This window comes from Rhineura floridana, chromosome 13, assembly GCF_030035675.1.
Source record: "Rhineura floridana isolate rRhiFlo1 chromosome 13, rRhiFlo1.hap2, whole genome shotgun sequence".
Taxonomy (NCBI): domain Eukaryota; kingdom Metazoa; phylum Chordata; class Lepidosauria; order Squamata; family Rhineuridae; genus Rhineura; species Rhineura floridana.
The window spans coordinates 1661919-1678082 of NC_084492.1; the positions used below are offsets into that span (position 1 = coordinate 1661919).

The following is a 16164-nucleotide window of genomic DNA, read 5'->3' on the forward strand; positions in this document are numbered from 1 at the left end:
AACTGCTACAGTAGGAGTTTATTACATCAGTATAAACAAAATTTATCTGTATTGGTTCAAAAGCAGTTTGAAGTGGCTAAGCTAACTACTGCAATGCTGTTTCTTACAGCTAAGATAAAGTCAGTGAAGCAACATTTGTAAAGCAGCAAAGCTGCCCATTTCTTCCCAGCCTCTGCAAATTTGCAGGAGGAACTGGCTGTGCAGGGAGCTGATTGACCAGCCCCCACCTGTGACACCACCAAGAACCTTCAGCACCCCATCACTAGCATAGTTTTGCACTTAAGACTCAGTACCTGTGGCTGAACCTTCTGATATAAAAGTCACTGCAGCTGTGGGGTGAACAGGCAACCTGACTATGGAACTTGGCCTGAAAGACCTGATGCTGATGGCAGGTAGATGCTAGGCCCCAAGCAAATGAAATGCATAGGAACTCCTTGCAGCTCTGTTTCCCAAGATACAATCCAGCTGCTTTTGAATTTCGGACAAATATTTGCTATGGCCTTGCACATGTACCACTTGCACAAACAGATTTCTCTTTCTCTCTAGATATTAAAGGAAATGGCACACAGGTGTTCAAACTTCTCAACTCTCGTTCTGCTTGAATTGGGTATGTACCCACCATGAACGACTATTGTCTTGCTTGATTCTTTCCAACAACAAATCATTTCTTATTGTTCCTTTTCTTTCCAAACTGCTGCTCCTCCAAAGAACTCAGGCCAGTCAATACAGTACCTCTCAATGTTAAATCTCAGCAACTCTGTGAGGTGGGCTAGGCTAAGAGACAGTGACCAAGGGGTTTGAACCTGGGTCTCATCTTTACACCTATGGTTGAAGACTATTATCCTTTACACCACATGCTGGTTCCCCACAACTGCAGAATTAACATAGCAATACTTTGCTTTTTGTCCTGGGCAGGGGAGGAGCGACAGCCTGCATCCCCTGTAAAATCCTTCCATTTCGCTCTGTCCTAGATGTCACAGATCTTCACAGCATCAAGGAAGCTGCCAATAAAGTAGAAGAGTATATGGCAGGGTGTGGCCTCACCCTGCTCATAAACAATGCCGGCATTGCTTGTGAAACTACTCTGGACTCCGAGAATGCCCAGAGTATGGCAGCCGTGTATGCCACCAACACCACTGGGCCCATGCTGGTGTGTCAGGTGAGGATGCTGCTGGTGGGCTGAGCTTCTGGAGGACCATTTGCCCAGTTCACAAGCCAATAATGGTCCCCCCACAGGCCTAACAGAAGCTGCAGAAAGTGCTATGGAGTCTGAAGGAGCTCTCCAGCCACACTCCAGCGAGAACAAGCTGGAGGCTTTGCAGGGCAGAGAATGAGCGAGGTGGGAGCCCCTGGTCAAATGTGACGGCCGTGTGATGGTGGGTGCCACTTTTCTCTTTCCCTCTGCAGGCATTCTTGCCTTTGCTTAAGATGGCTGCCCAGAGAAGCAGCCACAATGGGATGAGCTGCATCAAAGCGGCTGTGGTCAACATGTCCAGCAGCTATGGCTCCATCTCGGTTATTGATGGGTGGGAATGGAAGGAAGACATTGGCTATCGCTGCAGCAAGGTACGGAGGAAGGGGAAGGAGCCGCACTCCGAGCCCTGGACTACATTTGGGGTGTGGTGGTGGTGTTGGATGGGAGCAGAGAGAGCAGGCCCAAGATGGTTGTGGCAAAGAGGGTGCATCTGGGGTGGACTCCATGTATGTGTTTACACAACTGTGCCAGACGCAGCGAGAGTGCCTGGGCTGCCCCAGACCTGCCTGTATGGCCCAGCCAACTCTGGAGACCAAACTGGAAGCGGAGGAAGGGACAGTCCATTGAAAACATTGGCTCTCCCAGGCTCAGTGGTCTGGCCTGTGGAGTGAAAGCCAGAAACATTTGGACGTTTTTCTTGTGGTCTAACTAGTCCCTCTGATTGGGGGCTAGAAGTTATCCTGCCTGCCTTTCCCCTGCCCCTCCTGCCCATGAGGGTTGGAACCAGGCCGTTCACAAGGCCAGCCACAGCAAGCCTGCCTGCCTGCCTGCTGCCTCACACACTGGCTGCGCTCCACTTGATCCAGGCCCAAAAGGCTGAGCTCGGATGGTGTGCTTCCTCTGCAGGCTGCTTTGAACATGCTGACACGCTGCCAGGCACTGGGCTACGGCCCCTGGGGGATCCTGTGTATCGCTATCCACCCTGGAGGAGTGAAAACCCACCTGGGAGCAGAGCAGGTAAGTCAAGCAGCCAGGGCCACCTTCATGCATTTCCGGCTGCATTCTACCAAGGGAGCATCGAGGGCCACACAACCCCATGGAATGACCCTTAGTGCCCACTTCTGAGCAATCCCTCTTCTGAGGTGAAAGAGTTAGGATTCTGATGTGCCCACAGGGTGACCAGGCCCCTCTGCTTGACTTCTCCGATGGCTGCCCAGGAGCCAGTGGCGTCCTTCCTGGGCCCTTTGGGAAAGCCCCACACTCTGTGCACAAAGACACAAGCGGGCCAAGCAGTTGCTTGGGGCGCAAGCCAGTTAAGCAGGTTTGGAGCCTTTGGAAAGAGGGTACTTGCTGCATATTAACCACGTAGTTGCACCTTTAAAAGGGAAGGGCGGTAGCTCAGTGGTAGATCACCTGCAGAAGATCTGAGGTTCACTCCCTGCTGGCATCACCAGGTAGGGCTGGGAGAGACCCCAAGAGCTGCTGCCAGTCAGTGTAGACAATACCGGACTAGAAGGACCAGTGGTCTAAGGCAGCTTCCTCTCTTATTGTCCTCCTAAATCACAGTTGGGGAACATCTGCGGCCCTCCAGATATTTTTGGACTCAGACTCCCATCAGTCCTAGCCGGCATGGTCAATGGTCAGGGATGACGGGCGATGGAGTCCAGCAACACCTGGAGCCCCGCCCTGTTAACCATCTGTTTCCAAGCCTTACTTGCCTGTCAGCTGGCCTTTGCACAGAAGGGCTCGTTCTACTCAAGAGTAGCAGCAGGGGAAATGCACCCTCTCCTCCACTGCTCCGAGCACCCTTGGGCTGGAGTCAACAGTCAACAGCGCTTTGGGCCTGCAGGTCAGAATCCAAGACAGAAATGTTTCCGTGGGATGGGCCACGAGAAGAGCTGGATACACAGGTTCCACTTCTGTGCTGCCTGGCACCTGCCACGAGAGCTACTGACACATCCAGAATGGCTCTGAAATGCCATCCAACCAGAAGGGTAGCTAGTTGGCTTCCATAAGCAGCAGGTGCAATGCTCCAGGGCGGGGGGGTGGGTCTGTGAGAAAGGGACGGCCTTTCTGTGTGGGCCAGATAGCGTTGCTGGGCAGGGCTTTGCCTTGGCCCATTCTCCTCTCTCTCTGTGCCGCCCTGTTGCTGCAACTCCTCCCCTCCCAGCCGCCCACATGCAATTAGGCCAAAGGGGAGGCAGGTTGCTTATCTAGAAAAGGGGACAGCAGGAGCCCTTCTGGAGTTTGCTGCTTCGCAAGAACTCAAGGCACACTCAAGTCCTATGGTAACTATGGACTGAGGCACATTTTGGAAGCATTTTTCCCAGCTCTTCAAGCCCAGAAGCCTCCTGGAGCAGCTTGCATAAGACAAGAGGGCGTTTGCTGGCCGGCCTGCACTGTAACAGTAGAGACACGCGCCTTGTTCTGCCGATTCCAGGGCGTCTCCCCTTCCCTCTTCTGAAAACAGGGCCACACGACACAAGTCAGACCCCACCCCTTTTCACCATGAAACTTGGTCGGAGCAGCTTCAGTGCTTTTATCTTTTTAAAAATCCGCTTCAAAGAGATTTTGCAACTGATCGGCAGATCAATCTGTTCCCCCTCCAGGTGTGGCCGATGGAAACGCTTTGCTCTGGCGACTAGTGTGCATACAGCCCAAAAGTCATGAGAGGAAAGGGAATGGGAGAGAGAAGGAAACGCAGCCAACTCTGGGAGCCAGTTTTCAAAGGCCTCAGGATGGCGGGCTGGAACGGAAACAGTCTAGGGACACGAGGCCCCAAATGGGCCCAGCCTCCGATTGTTCCCTCTGCTCAGCGGAACTCCAGTGTGCGTGCCTAACTTGGTCAGGATTGCACTCCCTCACCACAGCAAGCACAACAGTAAGCACACTCGAGGGGTCACCTGGAGACCAATGGGGGCTTCTCTGCACTCTGCCCCAAATCTGCACCAGCCTGATGCTGCCTTCGCGACTCAAGTACGATCCATGCCAGCGTCCCCCAACCTGGCGCCTTTCAGATGTTTGGGGCGGCAGCCCCCATTAGGCTGGCCAGCACAGGTTGCCATGTCGGGGGAGGCTGGCCAGTTCTGAGTGGTCATAACTATAGAGGGCGCCAGGGAGAGAGAGACTTTCCCCAGCCCCACCAGCCAAGAAAAGCAAAAAGGGAAGAACCCGCGAAGGGGCAGTAATCAAAGCCAAGGCCACACTTGCAAAGCCCATGCTCTGCCCCAGAGCGTTTCTCTCTGTGGGAGGTGCTCCTGGGGGCCAGCCTGAGTCAAAAGCCTTCCTCCAGGCTGCAGTAACAGACAGATAGTTTCCACATGGCTTTAAGTACTAGTTCCTCTCTATTCACACTGGTTAGTCCTCATCTTGAGTACTGCATCCAGTTCTTGACACCGCACTTTAAGAAGGATGCAGACAAACTGAAACAGTTTCAGAGGAAGGCAGTAAGGATGATCAGGGGACTGGAAACAAAGCCCTTTGAGGAGAGAGTGAAAGAACTGGGCATGTTTACCCTGACTGTGGGAAGACAGGATAGTGCTCTTCAAGTCCTTGAAAGGTTGCCACCCAGGGGAGGGCTGGGATCTCTTCTCAATCATACCAGAGTGCAGGACACGGAATAATGGGCTCAAGTTGCAAGAAGCCAGATTTTGACTGAACATCAGGAAAAATGTCCTCACTCTTATAGTGGTACTGTCCTGCCCACAGTCCGAGACACAAGACAGAGGCAAGGTTTAGTTTAATTCTTGTTTTATTAATGTGATGGTTACATCCAAAGTAGTGCACTTCATAAACCTGAATAAGCAGAGGGTGGCTAGCATCCAAAAGAGAAATCAAAAAAGGGGTCAAAGACCAAGATGCTGGAAAATAGGAACTTTTATTATAGATAAAACCCAACGCGTTTCAGCCTGTTATCTGCAGGCCTTCATCAGGGGTTATGGTAAACCAAACAAAAGGGACAAGTTAACTCTACACACATATACAATCATACACATATACATAGTACATATAAGTCTTTAGGACAGTCTGATGCTCACATAATAGCTTATAAGATTATAAGACCAGCAAATTGCTTTCTGTACTGTGTCAATATCAAATGTCTCAAGAGTAATGCAATGGGTTGTCTGTATATATACACAAGCAGTCCAAAGCGAAGTACAGGTGAATGCAATGATGTTCCCTTTAGCATGAGGAACAACTAACACATAGATGCAAGAAACAAATGAGGGACTATGGGAAATTTTCAAAATTTACAATAGGGGAAGAAGCTCAAAATCTTCATTTAAACCACTAGGGGTCATTGTTTTTAAAGTTAAAATCCAAGATAACTCTTTTCTTAATAGAATATCTTCATTCTCTCCGCACACCTTCTCCAAAACCCAAAATCTTAGATTGGCTATGGAATGTGGGCATTGGCTATAGTGGTCCACTAGAGGGGCTCCCATCCTTTTATTCCTTAAGTTGCTAAGATGCTCTCCTATGCGTTTTTTAATCATTCTTGAAGTCTGACCCACATACATTTTTGAGCAGCCACACTGTATCACGTAAATGACTCTTGAAGTGTTGCAAGTTGAAAAGTGATTCAGAGTGTGTTTTTTGTGATTGACTGGATTGATAAATTCCATCATTTTGCAAGTGTATCTGCAGAAAACACAGTGACCACAGGGGTGGTGACCCCTAGGTGCAGTGGTACCTGGAAGGACCTTTGTGCTTGGATACAAATTTTCCTTGAAATCACTTCTGACTAAGATGTCCTTCAAATTCCTGGTTCTCTTAAAAGAGATCAGAGGTGGCTCTTGACAACCAGGGATGTGACGTACAATGTGCCAGTGTCTTTTTATGCTGCTCTGCAACCTACTGGTGATACGGTCAAAAGTTAGGTTGCAGTTTAGACGAACAGAGTTTTTTGGTACTGTCTTCTGTAAAATGTCAACGCGTTCTCTATCAGCAACTTTCTCAAAATTATTGTCAATAACATGGGATGGATATCCCCTTTTAATCAATTGATTTTTTAGGACAAGCTATTGTTCCAAGAAATCTCTCTCTGAGGAACAATTTCGTTTTATTCTTAGAAATTGTCCATGAGGTAGATTTTGTCTGAGGGATTTTGGGTGGAAACTATCATATCTAAGATAGGTATTCCTATCTGTGGGTTTTCTATATATTGTGGTACGCAAATGATTATTTTCTTTTGTAATCAATAAATCCAAAAAATTAATCTTGTCCATGCTATGCTGGAAATCAAATTGGATGTGGGAACTCCTATTATTAACCCATTCAAAAATTTTTTTTAAATCTTCAACCGAGCCCCTCCAGATACAAAAGACATCATCTATATACCTATATATATTTGTTTATTGCATCCAGGTGTTAGTTGTTCCTCATGCTAAAGGGAACATCATTGCATTCACCTGTACTTCGCTTGGACTGCTTGTGTATATATACAGACAACCCATTGCATTACTCTTGAGACATTTGATATTGACACAGTATAGAAAGCAATTTGCTGGTCTTATAATCTTACAAGCTATTATGTGAGCATCAGACTGTCCTAAAGACTTATATGTACTATGTATATGTGTCTGATTCTATATGTGTGTAGAGTTAACTTGTCCCTTTTGTTTGGTTTACCATAACCCCTGATGAAGGCCTGCAGATAACAGGCTGAAACGCGTTGGGTTTTATCTATAATAAAAGTTCCTATTTTCCAGCATCTTGGTCTTTGACCCCTTTTTTGATTTCACTTCATAAACCTGCCTACTCTGACTCACTACTTTCCCTAACTAGTCTACCTGAACAGTCTCTGCAGCGTTTGGAGAGAGTTGACTCAGCACTAGAGCCCGGGTGGGCACCTGCTTAAGTAGGGAAGGTCTTTGCAAGCAAATAACGGCTCCTCCAAAGTTCCACCCTCTGAAAGTCCCTCTTCTTGCACCTTCTTGCGCGGAGTGAGGGGGGCGAGCCTTCAATGGCCCATCGGACAGTGGGACTTTGCTAGGTTATGGTGCGTCCTTGGGGAGTGGGAAGCTGGTTGGCAGGGAAGCGTTTGAAGTGCCGGGTGGGGATTCCCGCGGGGGTGGGGTTGGCAGGCGTGAAGGGTTGCTTCCCAACGGCTCAGGCGGGGAACTCACAGACAGGGCGGGACCTGCCTTGGTGGGGGTGCTGGCCGAGGAAGTCTGCGGGCTGGCAGAGTCCCCCCTCCTTCAACACCCCCAGGGACCTTGTCCTCATCTGACTCCTCTCCCTGATCTAACTCCTCTTGCGCCTCAGGTGCAACAGGTACGACAATGGAACCGATGACCTAGGGAGGTGGTGGGCTCTCCAACCCTGGAGGCCTTCAAGAGGCAGCTGGACAGCCACCTGTTGGGTGTGCTTCAATTTGGATTCCTGCATTGAACAGGGGGGTTGGACTGGATGGCCTTATGGGCCCCTTCCAACTCTACCATTCTATGGTTCTATGATTCATCCCAGCTCCCAAGCAGATAGAGGCTGAAGTTGTGCATAGTTTATGCCGTGGAGCAAAGTTTGGGTTGTGCAGGGGGAGGGGGAGAAGCACACACATTTTCTGAGGCACCTTTCTTCCAGTCTCAAAAATTCTGTGCCCTCCATCAAAGCGCTCTGTGTGTGTGTGTGTGTGTGTGTCACTTCCCACAGTTCAGGCCTCCCCCCGCCCCCGCATGGCAAGTCTTGCATTAGCATGCCCAGGGCAACGCCTGCTCTCCTGCAAGGTCACTGCTAGTCAGGCAAACAGATTCCTGGGCAGGGGTCTGTTCCCAGGAGCTCCAGCTTGCTTTCTGTCACTGCCAGGACCACTATGGAGCTGGTGACTGGCCAGATGGTAGCTTTTGGCCATCTGATGCACCACAATGATGTCACTTTTTTGTTCTAGGGAGTACTGACTGTGGCCGCCAGTACGAGAGGAATCTTACAGGTGCTTTCCAGCCTCTCTGCCAAGGATAATGGGGCCTTTCTAAACTGGGAAGGACAAATTGTCCCATGGTGAGGAGAAGAGAGGGAGGCAGAAGATGGGACGCTCCCGTAAGTCCTGAGAAGGAACCCAGAGTCTTGCAAGAGGTGGGAAGAGCCACAGTTTGTGTTCTTCTGCTCAAAGTGGAAGGCAATTAAAGGAGTTCTTGGATTAGATTTTGGTAGTCCATTGCTCTTGTGGCTGCTTCCTCATTAATGGGCAAATTGTTGAGGTCAGTTGCAAATCTTTTCAACCCGGCCCAGCCCCTGGCATCCAAATATTAATGGCACCCAAAGGCTACTAACATGTTGGTCTAGATGAGAGATGGCTAACATTCTTAAGCATTCAAGCCTCATATATCAAATTTTAAAAACAAATTTAAACTATTAAAAATATTCATTCCTATATGCTAGAAGAAGTGCATAGTATGTTAAATACACTTACAAGAGTCTTGTGGCACCTTAAACTCTAGTAGGTTTGTTGTAGCAGAAGAAATAGGCCACTTTTTAAAGTCTCTTCTTTTGCCCAGTGACTCTGCAGAAAATCATTACAAGCATTTTACCTCAGACACAAGAAACTAAGCCCAGAACAACCCAATATTTTTTTTGGGGGGGGGGGGAGAGTGCTGCTTGACACTCATACCCCACTAGTCCTCTGCAAAGGCAGGGGGACTCTCCCATATGTGACACCAACTGCCATGATGGGCCTACCCTGCCCGAGGTGGTAAATCCATCTATTAATAACATGCCAGCACTTGGAAGAAGGGCAAAGGGCCTCCTTCCACCTGACTGTTGGCCAGGAAGTCTCAATCTAGAGCCAACACACCTGTATGTTTTGGTATAAAGGTTGGTTAAATTTAAGGTAACTACATGAAGTATAATTAAGCCAGATTCAACACTTCCAGTACCCCTGGAGCCAACCGCTTTCATTGGTGCCAATTTTAGAACGCGGTTCCAAAATTAGAAGTTGTTTGAAAAACTCCCACTAGCCCCCCATCAGCAAGGTAGCCCATGAAGGGGAAGGTCAAACTGAGGGGGGCGGCTGCCCTCTCCCCACCCCACATCCAGCGCCCACCCCTAGATGCTCAGGGGTCCAGCAAATACCCCCTTCTCTGGCAATCTTATTTTAAAGGAAAAGCCAAGCCTTCCCCGCCCCCACAAACACTACAGAAATCAGCAGAAAGAAAAAGGTACAGATTTTATTTTGATTGTACAACAGAATACAAAATAAATCCAGTTTCTTCTAACTGTGGCATGTGAAGTTAAAAACTACAAACCGAGGCAACAGAGCGGCATGTAATACTGACAGGGAAGTGTAGCCTAGGAAAGGGCGTGGGGTGGGGGGACCCAAACAGCTTTGGGTCCATGATTTCCTCAGCTTATATAGTAGCTGTTTACAAGAGATTAGCCTACAGAGGCAGCACAAGGCAGAGGCATTGGGGCAAGTCTTCCCTTCTCTTCAGAGGGAGCAGCAGGAGGAAAGTTCAGGCCCTGGACTAGAGACCTGGAAAAACCGGGCCGGGGTGTGTGTCACATCTGAAGCCTGGACTATAGAAAGGAGCTGATGGTTCAGGTCTCCAAGTCCTGCCCCAAATCTCTAAAGCTCAGGAAGCAGCAGGAAGATTTGGTAGGCAGAGTTCTTCGAGAATGCTGGACAACCCAGGGCCTCATGAGGCCTTCTCCAGACCTTTGCTCCTCTTGAGGTACTCCATGCCTAGCAAGCCTCGTTCAGACCACCGGCAACCATTTTCCCAGACGGAGAAACTCTTCTGGCGTTCACCAGTAGCCATTTTGCCCGGCATCTCCGCCAGAGATGGCTGAGGTTTCCACCGTGCAGTTCTGAAGCAACTGACAAAATTCCACCACACACGTCTCCCTGAAATCAGCAAAATGGCCATCTGAGGACTGAATGGTTGCTACTGTGAGGACAAGAGTCACATCACGGCAGCTGGCTGGCTGGCAGTACTGGAGCCCCCTTCAAATGTTCCCTCACCAGGGACATTCCTTCACCCTGCCCTAGGGATAGGCTGGCCGTGCCTCCAGCTGGTAGGAAACAGGGAAGGGAGATGCTTTGAGCAGGTGACAAAACCACAATCAACTGGAAATTGCCTCAATAAGACATTGAGGTGAAACAAACTAGAAAGCCAGCATGAGGTGCCCAGTACCTTAAACCATATTTGCAAGATGAGAACATTCATTTGCCCACTTCCACGATCTTGCCAGGCATCTAGTTGTCCTGCCTCAGTGTAATGTGCACAACTCTCCTGGGATAGCTCTTCTCTTTGGTGGTCGAAAAGGAGAAGGCAGATGGTAAGGGAGGTCCTGGCCAAGCTCGTAGCCCGCTCACGGTCTCTGCAGAGCAGCTGTCCTATGGGAACCCTGCCACCCAGCACAATCTACCTGCCTCCACCCAGTCTTCTGGAAGCTACTGGAAGCACAGAGAGCTTGCCAAGTCTTGCAGCCGGAAGACTTGCAACCCATCTAGAAAGGAGAGGCAGAGGGGAGAAGATGTCCAGCTCTCAGTGACACAGCGAGATGAGGAGGAGTGTTTGCTGCTAGAAGGCATCTGTCCTAACAGGGATTCCCTTCTGCTGGGGTGATTGTCCCATCACACCCAACACAAAGCGGCAATGCATGTGCTGCTAAGAGCCTGGCAGTGGCTAAAACCTGCTTTGTCACATGGTTGGCTTTTTCAAACAGAAAAAACTTCCCAACATGCACCAAGCAGCAGCCCAGAAAATGAGAAAAGAGCAGAGAAAGGAACAGGAACCTGAAAAGCAGACAAAGCTGGGGGGGGGGACGGCACAGTGACTGAAGAGGGTCCAATGTCACCATCAGCGCAAGTCAAGGCACTCTTTGATGCTCGAGACTGACCTGCCCTGGCCCACAAATGCCCAGAGATTTTGGGAAAGTCTTGGAAAGAAAAAAAGGGGGCACCCCCACTCTGTCGGCCCCTTCACAGGCAGACAACCTCCCTCCCCTGTCGTCTCCAGAGGTTTTGGGCTCCCATCAGCCCGGCATCGTAGGGCTGGGACTAGCAGGGGCCAGTAGGAGCCCCAAATCTCTGGCGGGCTGCCCTAGAAATGCCTTCTCCAGAGGCTTCCTCAGTTTTGCTGTGACCACATGTGCCTGGGATGCTGAAAAGAGAGCCTGGCCCAGCCTGGCCCTCTCCAAATGGCCTCTCAGCCATCAGAGGCGGCCTGGGCTCATTAGCAGAAGGCTCTGAGGGCAGCGCTTGTGGCTGTTTGAACCAAGAAGCCCCCTCTGGCCTTGTATATACCCTACTCCCTCAACACACACCACACTCTGCAGAGGCCTGTCAACAAGTGGAAGGCAAAACAAAAACATTTTTGCAGACTGTGCAGTTACGTCCCTTCTGCCCCAGGGAGCAACTGGCCACCTTTGGAACTTTGCCCTCCTCTGCACTTCAAGGCAAGTAATTCTTTGAAAAGGAGCCCTTGTTCAACACTGTTTGGCATGATTGCACTTTTGAAGGAGGGGGGCTGGGGGGCTTACCTAGACCTCGTGCTCTTGCGTGTCTGCAAGACCCTGGCCTCCCCAACCACAGGGAAGCCCCTCCGCTTTGCCTTCTCCTCCCCTCCAGGTTCAAGAAATGGAATTCTAGCCCAACTTCACAATCCCCACTCCCTAAGTAAGTGCCAATGAACTCAAAGGTCAGGGCAAAAGCATGGGCAGACCACCCTGAACATGCCATGGGGCTCCCTCCACAGGACCGCTCCTCCCACCTCTCATAAGTTGGCAAGACTGATAATGAGCCGAGGGGGCCCCCGCCCCAAGTTCAAAGAGCTCCGTTCAGTGGCTATGAAATATTTTGGCAGGATCTGGTCTGCTGCCCAACAGCAAGCTGTTAATACCTGTGTGGGTAAAATCCTGGAAGCCGTCAGGTGGCCTTTCACAGCGGGAAGAAGCAAGAGAGCCTTTTGCTGGAGTAGCATTGCTAAACCCACAAAACCTTCTGCTGCCCTGCAGGAACTCCATAGTATCCCAAGACAATACTAAGAAAGGGGAAACAATAAATCTGAAAATCAGACAATTCTCCACCTGCTCTTCTGTTTCCCACCAGCTGCTAGGATTGCCTTACTTTTTGCAGAAGAGCTGGAACAGCAATGACAAGAACAGCTCCCCCCCCCCGCTACGTTAGCCTCCAATGACTCCAACAACAACGCAGCCTTGCTTTCCACCTTTCAAAGCCCGTCTCTCTCGGCTGCAGTCAGCAGGGGCTTAACTACACCAATCAACCAAACTACTGGAGGGGAGTCTTGAGGAGAGTTCTTTCAACCAAGAGGCAGCCAACTTTGGACCTGGGACCATCTTCCTAGCACCCTCCCCCATCGCTGAAACACTCTGAGTAACAGGGTAGGGCAGAAAGATGGAGGTAGAGTAGCTGCACATACGCACGCACACACACACACACACACACGTGTCCATAATCACCCATCCCCTCACCCACCTGAGTCAGGGTGCCGAATGACAGGTCTTCAGCCCGCTCTGCTCTCAAGGGGAAGACCCTCCTAGGCTTTGCTTCCGCAAGCAAAATCTTCCAGAGCTTACTTGATTGTAACAACAAATACGATCGAGCTACTTTGCATTGTAAACCTGATTGTACAAAATGAAGAGACACAAAAAGGATCTTCCCTGGGCAAAAGTGGGAAGCAATTGCATTTAGCAAACGAAAGTTCATTAAAAAAACAAAGAGTCTTTCTAGATTTTAAGTGCTTCTTCTAGTAGTCCTAGCTGCAGCCCCAAAGGCAGCCCCAAAGTGCCTAGTTCTTAGCAATAGGTCAGTGCTCAGCATTGTCAGCAGATTAAGAGTGGCAGATCTTTTGAGAGTTTCCAAAAAAGGAGAAAAATCTGACCAGCCACACCCCATTTGGGATGCTGCTGGCTGCTCCTTTTGTGTGTTCCTTCCTACTTTCCATCTTCATTCAAAGAAAGAAGACATATGCACCATCTGGTTTTAACCACCAAGTGGAGCCTGAGCTACATGCTCAAAACTTGATTACATTTGCTTTTCTGTAAATCCTCTTGATTTGAAAAAAACAAAAAATTGCACACTTTCTTTGCTCCCTTTCAAGATGGTCATTCTGCTGCAATTGCTTTCAGAAACAGTGTACCCCATTTGCCCCACTGGCGCCTCATTGCGGTGCAGGCTTCCCAGGGTCCACTGTGACGGGTTCATGGGAGATCCAGTGCTCAGCCCACACCCAACAGGTAGCAAGTCATTGCGCCTGGCCCATCCACCTGAAGCCAGTCTCCAAGTCAACACTGGAAAAAGGTGGCCCGAAGGGTCAGTTGCCACGATAAACATAAATCTTGTTTGTCTTCTCCAGAATGTCAATGATATGGGCCTCGAAATCTGCATCGTGCACCCCGGTCTTCCGGAACTCCCCTGCATAGCGATTGTTCTCCCAGTAATGGTGCCAGTTGCCACGGCTGTCTGCTCCAAACCCAAAGACATTCACCTGCAGCCACCAGGGAAAGAGAAAAGAGGGCCTGGTATTGCAGGTGGGGGGGAAAGCCACGGAAATGAAAGCAACGCCCATGTCACCAAACAGGAAAAATGCTCCTCCCTCGCTTCCTCCTGCACTTTCCTTCTGCTGCATTTTAGGCTGCAAGCTCCCAGGACAGGGACTTGTCTTGTTGCTTGAAAGCAACCTTCCCCAACCTAGTGCTCTCCAGATCTTTTAGACTACAGGTCCCATCAGCGCCAGCATCACATGGCCATGCTAGCTGCGGCTGATGGGAGCTGTACTCCAAAAACTTATAGAGGGCACCAGGTTGGGGACGGCTGCTCTAAAGCACCACCCACATTGACGGCAACATATAACATAAAGCTTTCATGTCTGGAGTTTCATCTTTCCTGCCACTAAACAGCTACAGCCATTTCTGCCTTCCCACTCCACAGCAGCCCCCTTCAAAGACCTCCAAGTGCCTCCTCAGAGGGCCTGCACACATTCATAGAATCATAGATTTGGAAGGGGCCTCTAAGGCCATCCTGCTTCATGCAGGAATCCAAGTTAAAGCATATCCAAATGGGGCTGTCCAGCTGCCTCTTGAACGCCTCCAGTGCTGGAGAGCCCACCACATGTCGCGGAGACCAGAAGGCAGAAGCCACTGAGGGCAATGATCAACTGCCAAACTGTTCTCTGAGGCGTTTCAACATGCACAGGTTCTTCCCAAGAGGAGAGTTACTCAACAACTGAGAGGAAAACAAGAATGTCTCTCCTCCCCTGAGGTTCTCCACAACAGACATGCGCTCAGGCAATCGGAGAAAGAGGAGCTCCTGCCAGAAGAGAACAGAGAACAGGACAAGGTCTCCCAAACATGCCAAGGAAACGGCATGCCTAATTTATTCCAGACAGAGAAAGGATTTGTAAAGGGTTGGTCTCCCAAGTTGAAAACCCCAGATGCATTTCCACAGCTTAAACATCCAGGACACACCATATTTAGAGATTAGAGCTGATCTGCATGGGCAAGAGGTAGACCTGGGCAGTGGAGGAAAGTGGCCAGGCTTCTGGGCAGTCACCACCACAAGCTGCAGGCGGAGGCGGCCAGTATTTTCAGTGCTCCCCTACATAAGACACCCCCTCCATGCCATCAATTAGAATGTCAGGCAGAAAGGAGTCATGCAGGCCTCCCGGTCAAGTGCGAGCCACACAGAGAATTGTTTTTAATTATTTTAAATATCCTTTATGCATATTGCATATATTTTATTAAAAATAAAGAAGTTACTCTATACTCTTCATTGTGCCCTTCCTCCAAGGAGCACAAAGCAGTGCCCGCACTTCTCTTCTCGCTTCAATTTTGTCCTGACAGCAATTTTGTGAATAGATCAGGTGAAGAGAGGGAGAGAGAGAGAACTGGCCCACATGAGCATCATGGCGGAGCAGGGAGCAGAATCGGGCTCTCTCTACTAGCTGAGGCACCAAGGCCGCATTTGCACATTGTGCTAAGCCAAAGTACGGCATAGGGCTGGCTCCTGGGGAGGAGATTGCAGCAGCGTGCTCCTCCCCATACCTTTCAATTCAAAATCCTGGCCACTGATCATGGTGAAGGAGGAGAAAGTGCTGAACCACAATCCTGCCTTCAGATGACACAGGACGCCAAACGTTGGCTTACCTGCTGCACTGCATGGAACCTCAAGGACCAAGGAGTCGGGAGCAAAGTGGATGCAAGCTCTTCCCTGGCAGCTAGCACATCCACACGGTCCTGGCAAGCCAGAGTCTACAGCTTACCATGACATAAAAGCCAGGTCCACAAAAAGAAGTACAAATTTTACTCACTATATTGTAGCACATGAATCATTTAAAATGACCATAAAATATAACGCTTTTGAATACAATAATGACTACTGTGAATGCAGTATGCCAGAAAATACTGTAAGAAAACTGAGGTCGAGAGTAGGATATACATTTTGTTCCTTTGCAGATGGATACTCCAGCAATGTGCCATGGAAGCTTGGAAACCTTAATCAGAGCAGAGCGTTCTTCATCCAGACTCCCAAAGGCTGGTGACTGGTGCCACACCCTCTCCTTCCAGCCCAAAGGAAAGGATGCAGCCTGCCTTTTGCCACAGTTGTTGCTGAAAGCACATTTGCAGTGCTTTTATTTTTATAACAGCTCTTTTGCGCAGAACTGCTCTTGCACAAAACAACCATATTAAGAATTAAAATTGCCCTTGCAAGCACAGGAGGCACAAAAGGAAATGGCAGCCTTTCATGTGAGCGACTCCAGATCCTTATCTGCCTTGGAGCAACACACATTTTTAAAAATTATTTTTTACTAATCTTTTGTGCAAATCTGGTTTATCAGAAAACTTGTATTTCAAAAATTTAAAAGGTGTGCCAGGGCAGGCAGACAAATACCTGCCCACATGGCATAACAGACCTCAGATTTCCAGATCTTATGGCAGGTGGGGACAGTGCAAATGCTTCCCATCAAGTCCTGTCTGCTAGTGTCGATGGGAAACATTGTGATCGATTTGGG

The 16164-nt window shown here is 49.4% G+C and overlaps 2 protein-coding genes across 8 annotated transcripts in view; one reads left to right on the forward strand and one right to left on the reverse strand.

The window, feature by feature from the left end:
• Window positions 1–544: 544 nt before the first annotated feature.
• Window positions 545–8335, forward strand: LOC133369368 (C-signal-like). Its single transcript, XM_061594629.1, has 5 exons — window positions 545–607; window positions 916–1159; window positions 1408–1566; window positions 2102–2212; window positions 8082–8335. Exons 2-5 carry the CDS (start codon window positions 1025–1027, stop codon window positions 8193–8195), a joined length of 519 nt encoding a protein of 172 aa, XP_061450613.1. The 5' UTR covers window positions 545–607; window positions 916–1024; the 3' UTR covers window positions 8196–8335.
• A 996-nt stretch (window positions 8336–9331) lies between these two features.
• Window positions 9332–16164, reverse strand: part of ST3GAL2 (ST3 beta-galactoside alpha-2,3-sialyltransferase 2) — an 80414-nt gene continuing 73581 nt past the window's right edge. For 6 of the 7 annotated variants that reach the window (XM_061594627.1, XM_061594625.1, XM_061594622.1 and 3 more), the window contains one exon: window positions 9332–13641. In XM_061594627.1, coding sequence (XP_061450611.1) covers window positions 13468–13641 — 174 coding nt within the window. In that variant the 3' untranslated portion in view covers window positions 9332–13467. The remainder of the gene's footprint in view (window positions 13642–16164) is intronic. The other variant, XR_009758876.1, reaches the window with a different exon arrangement.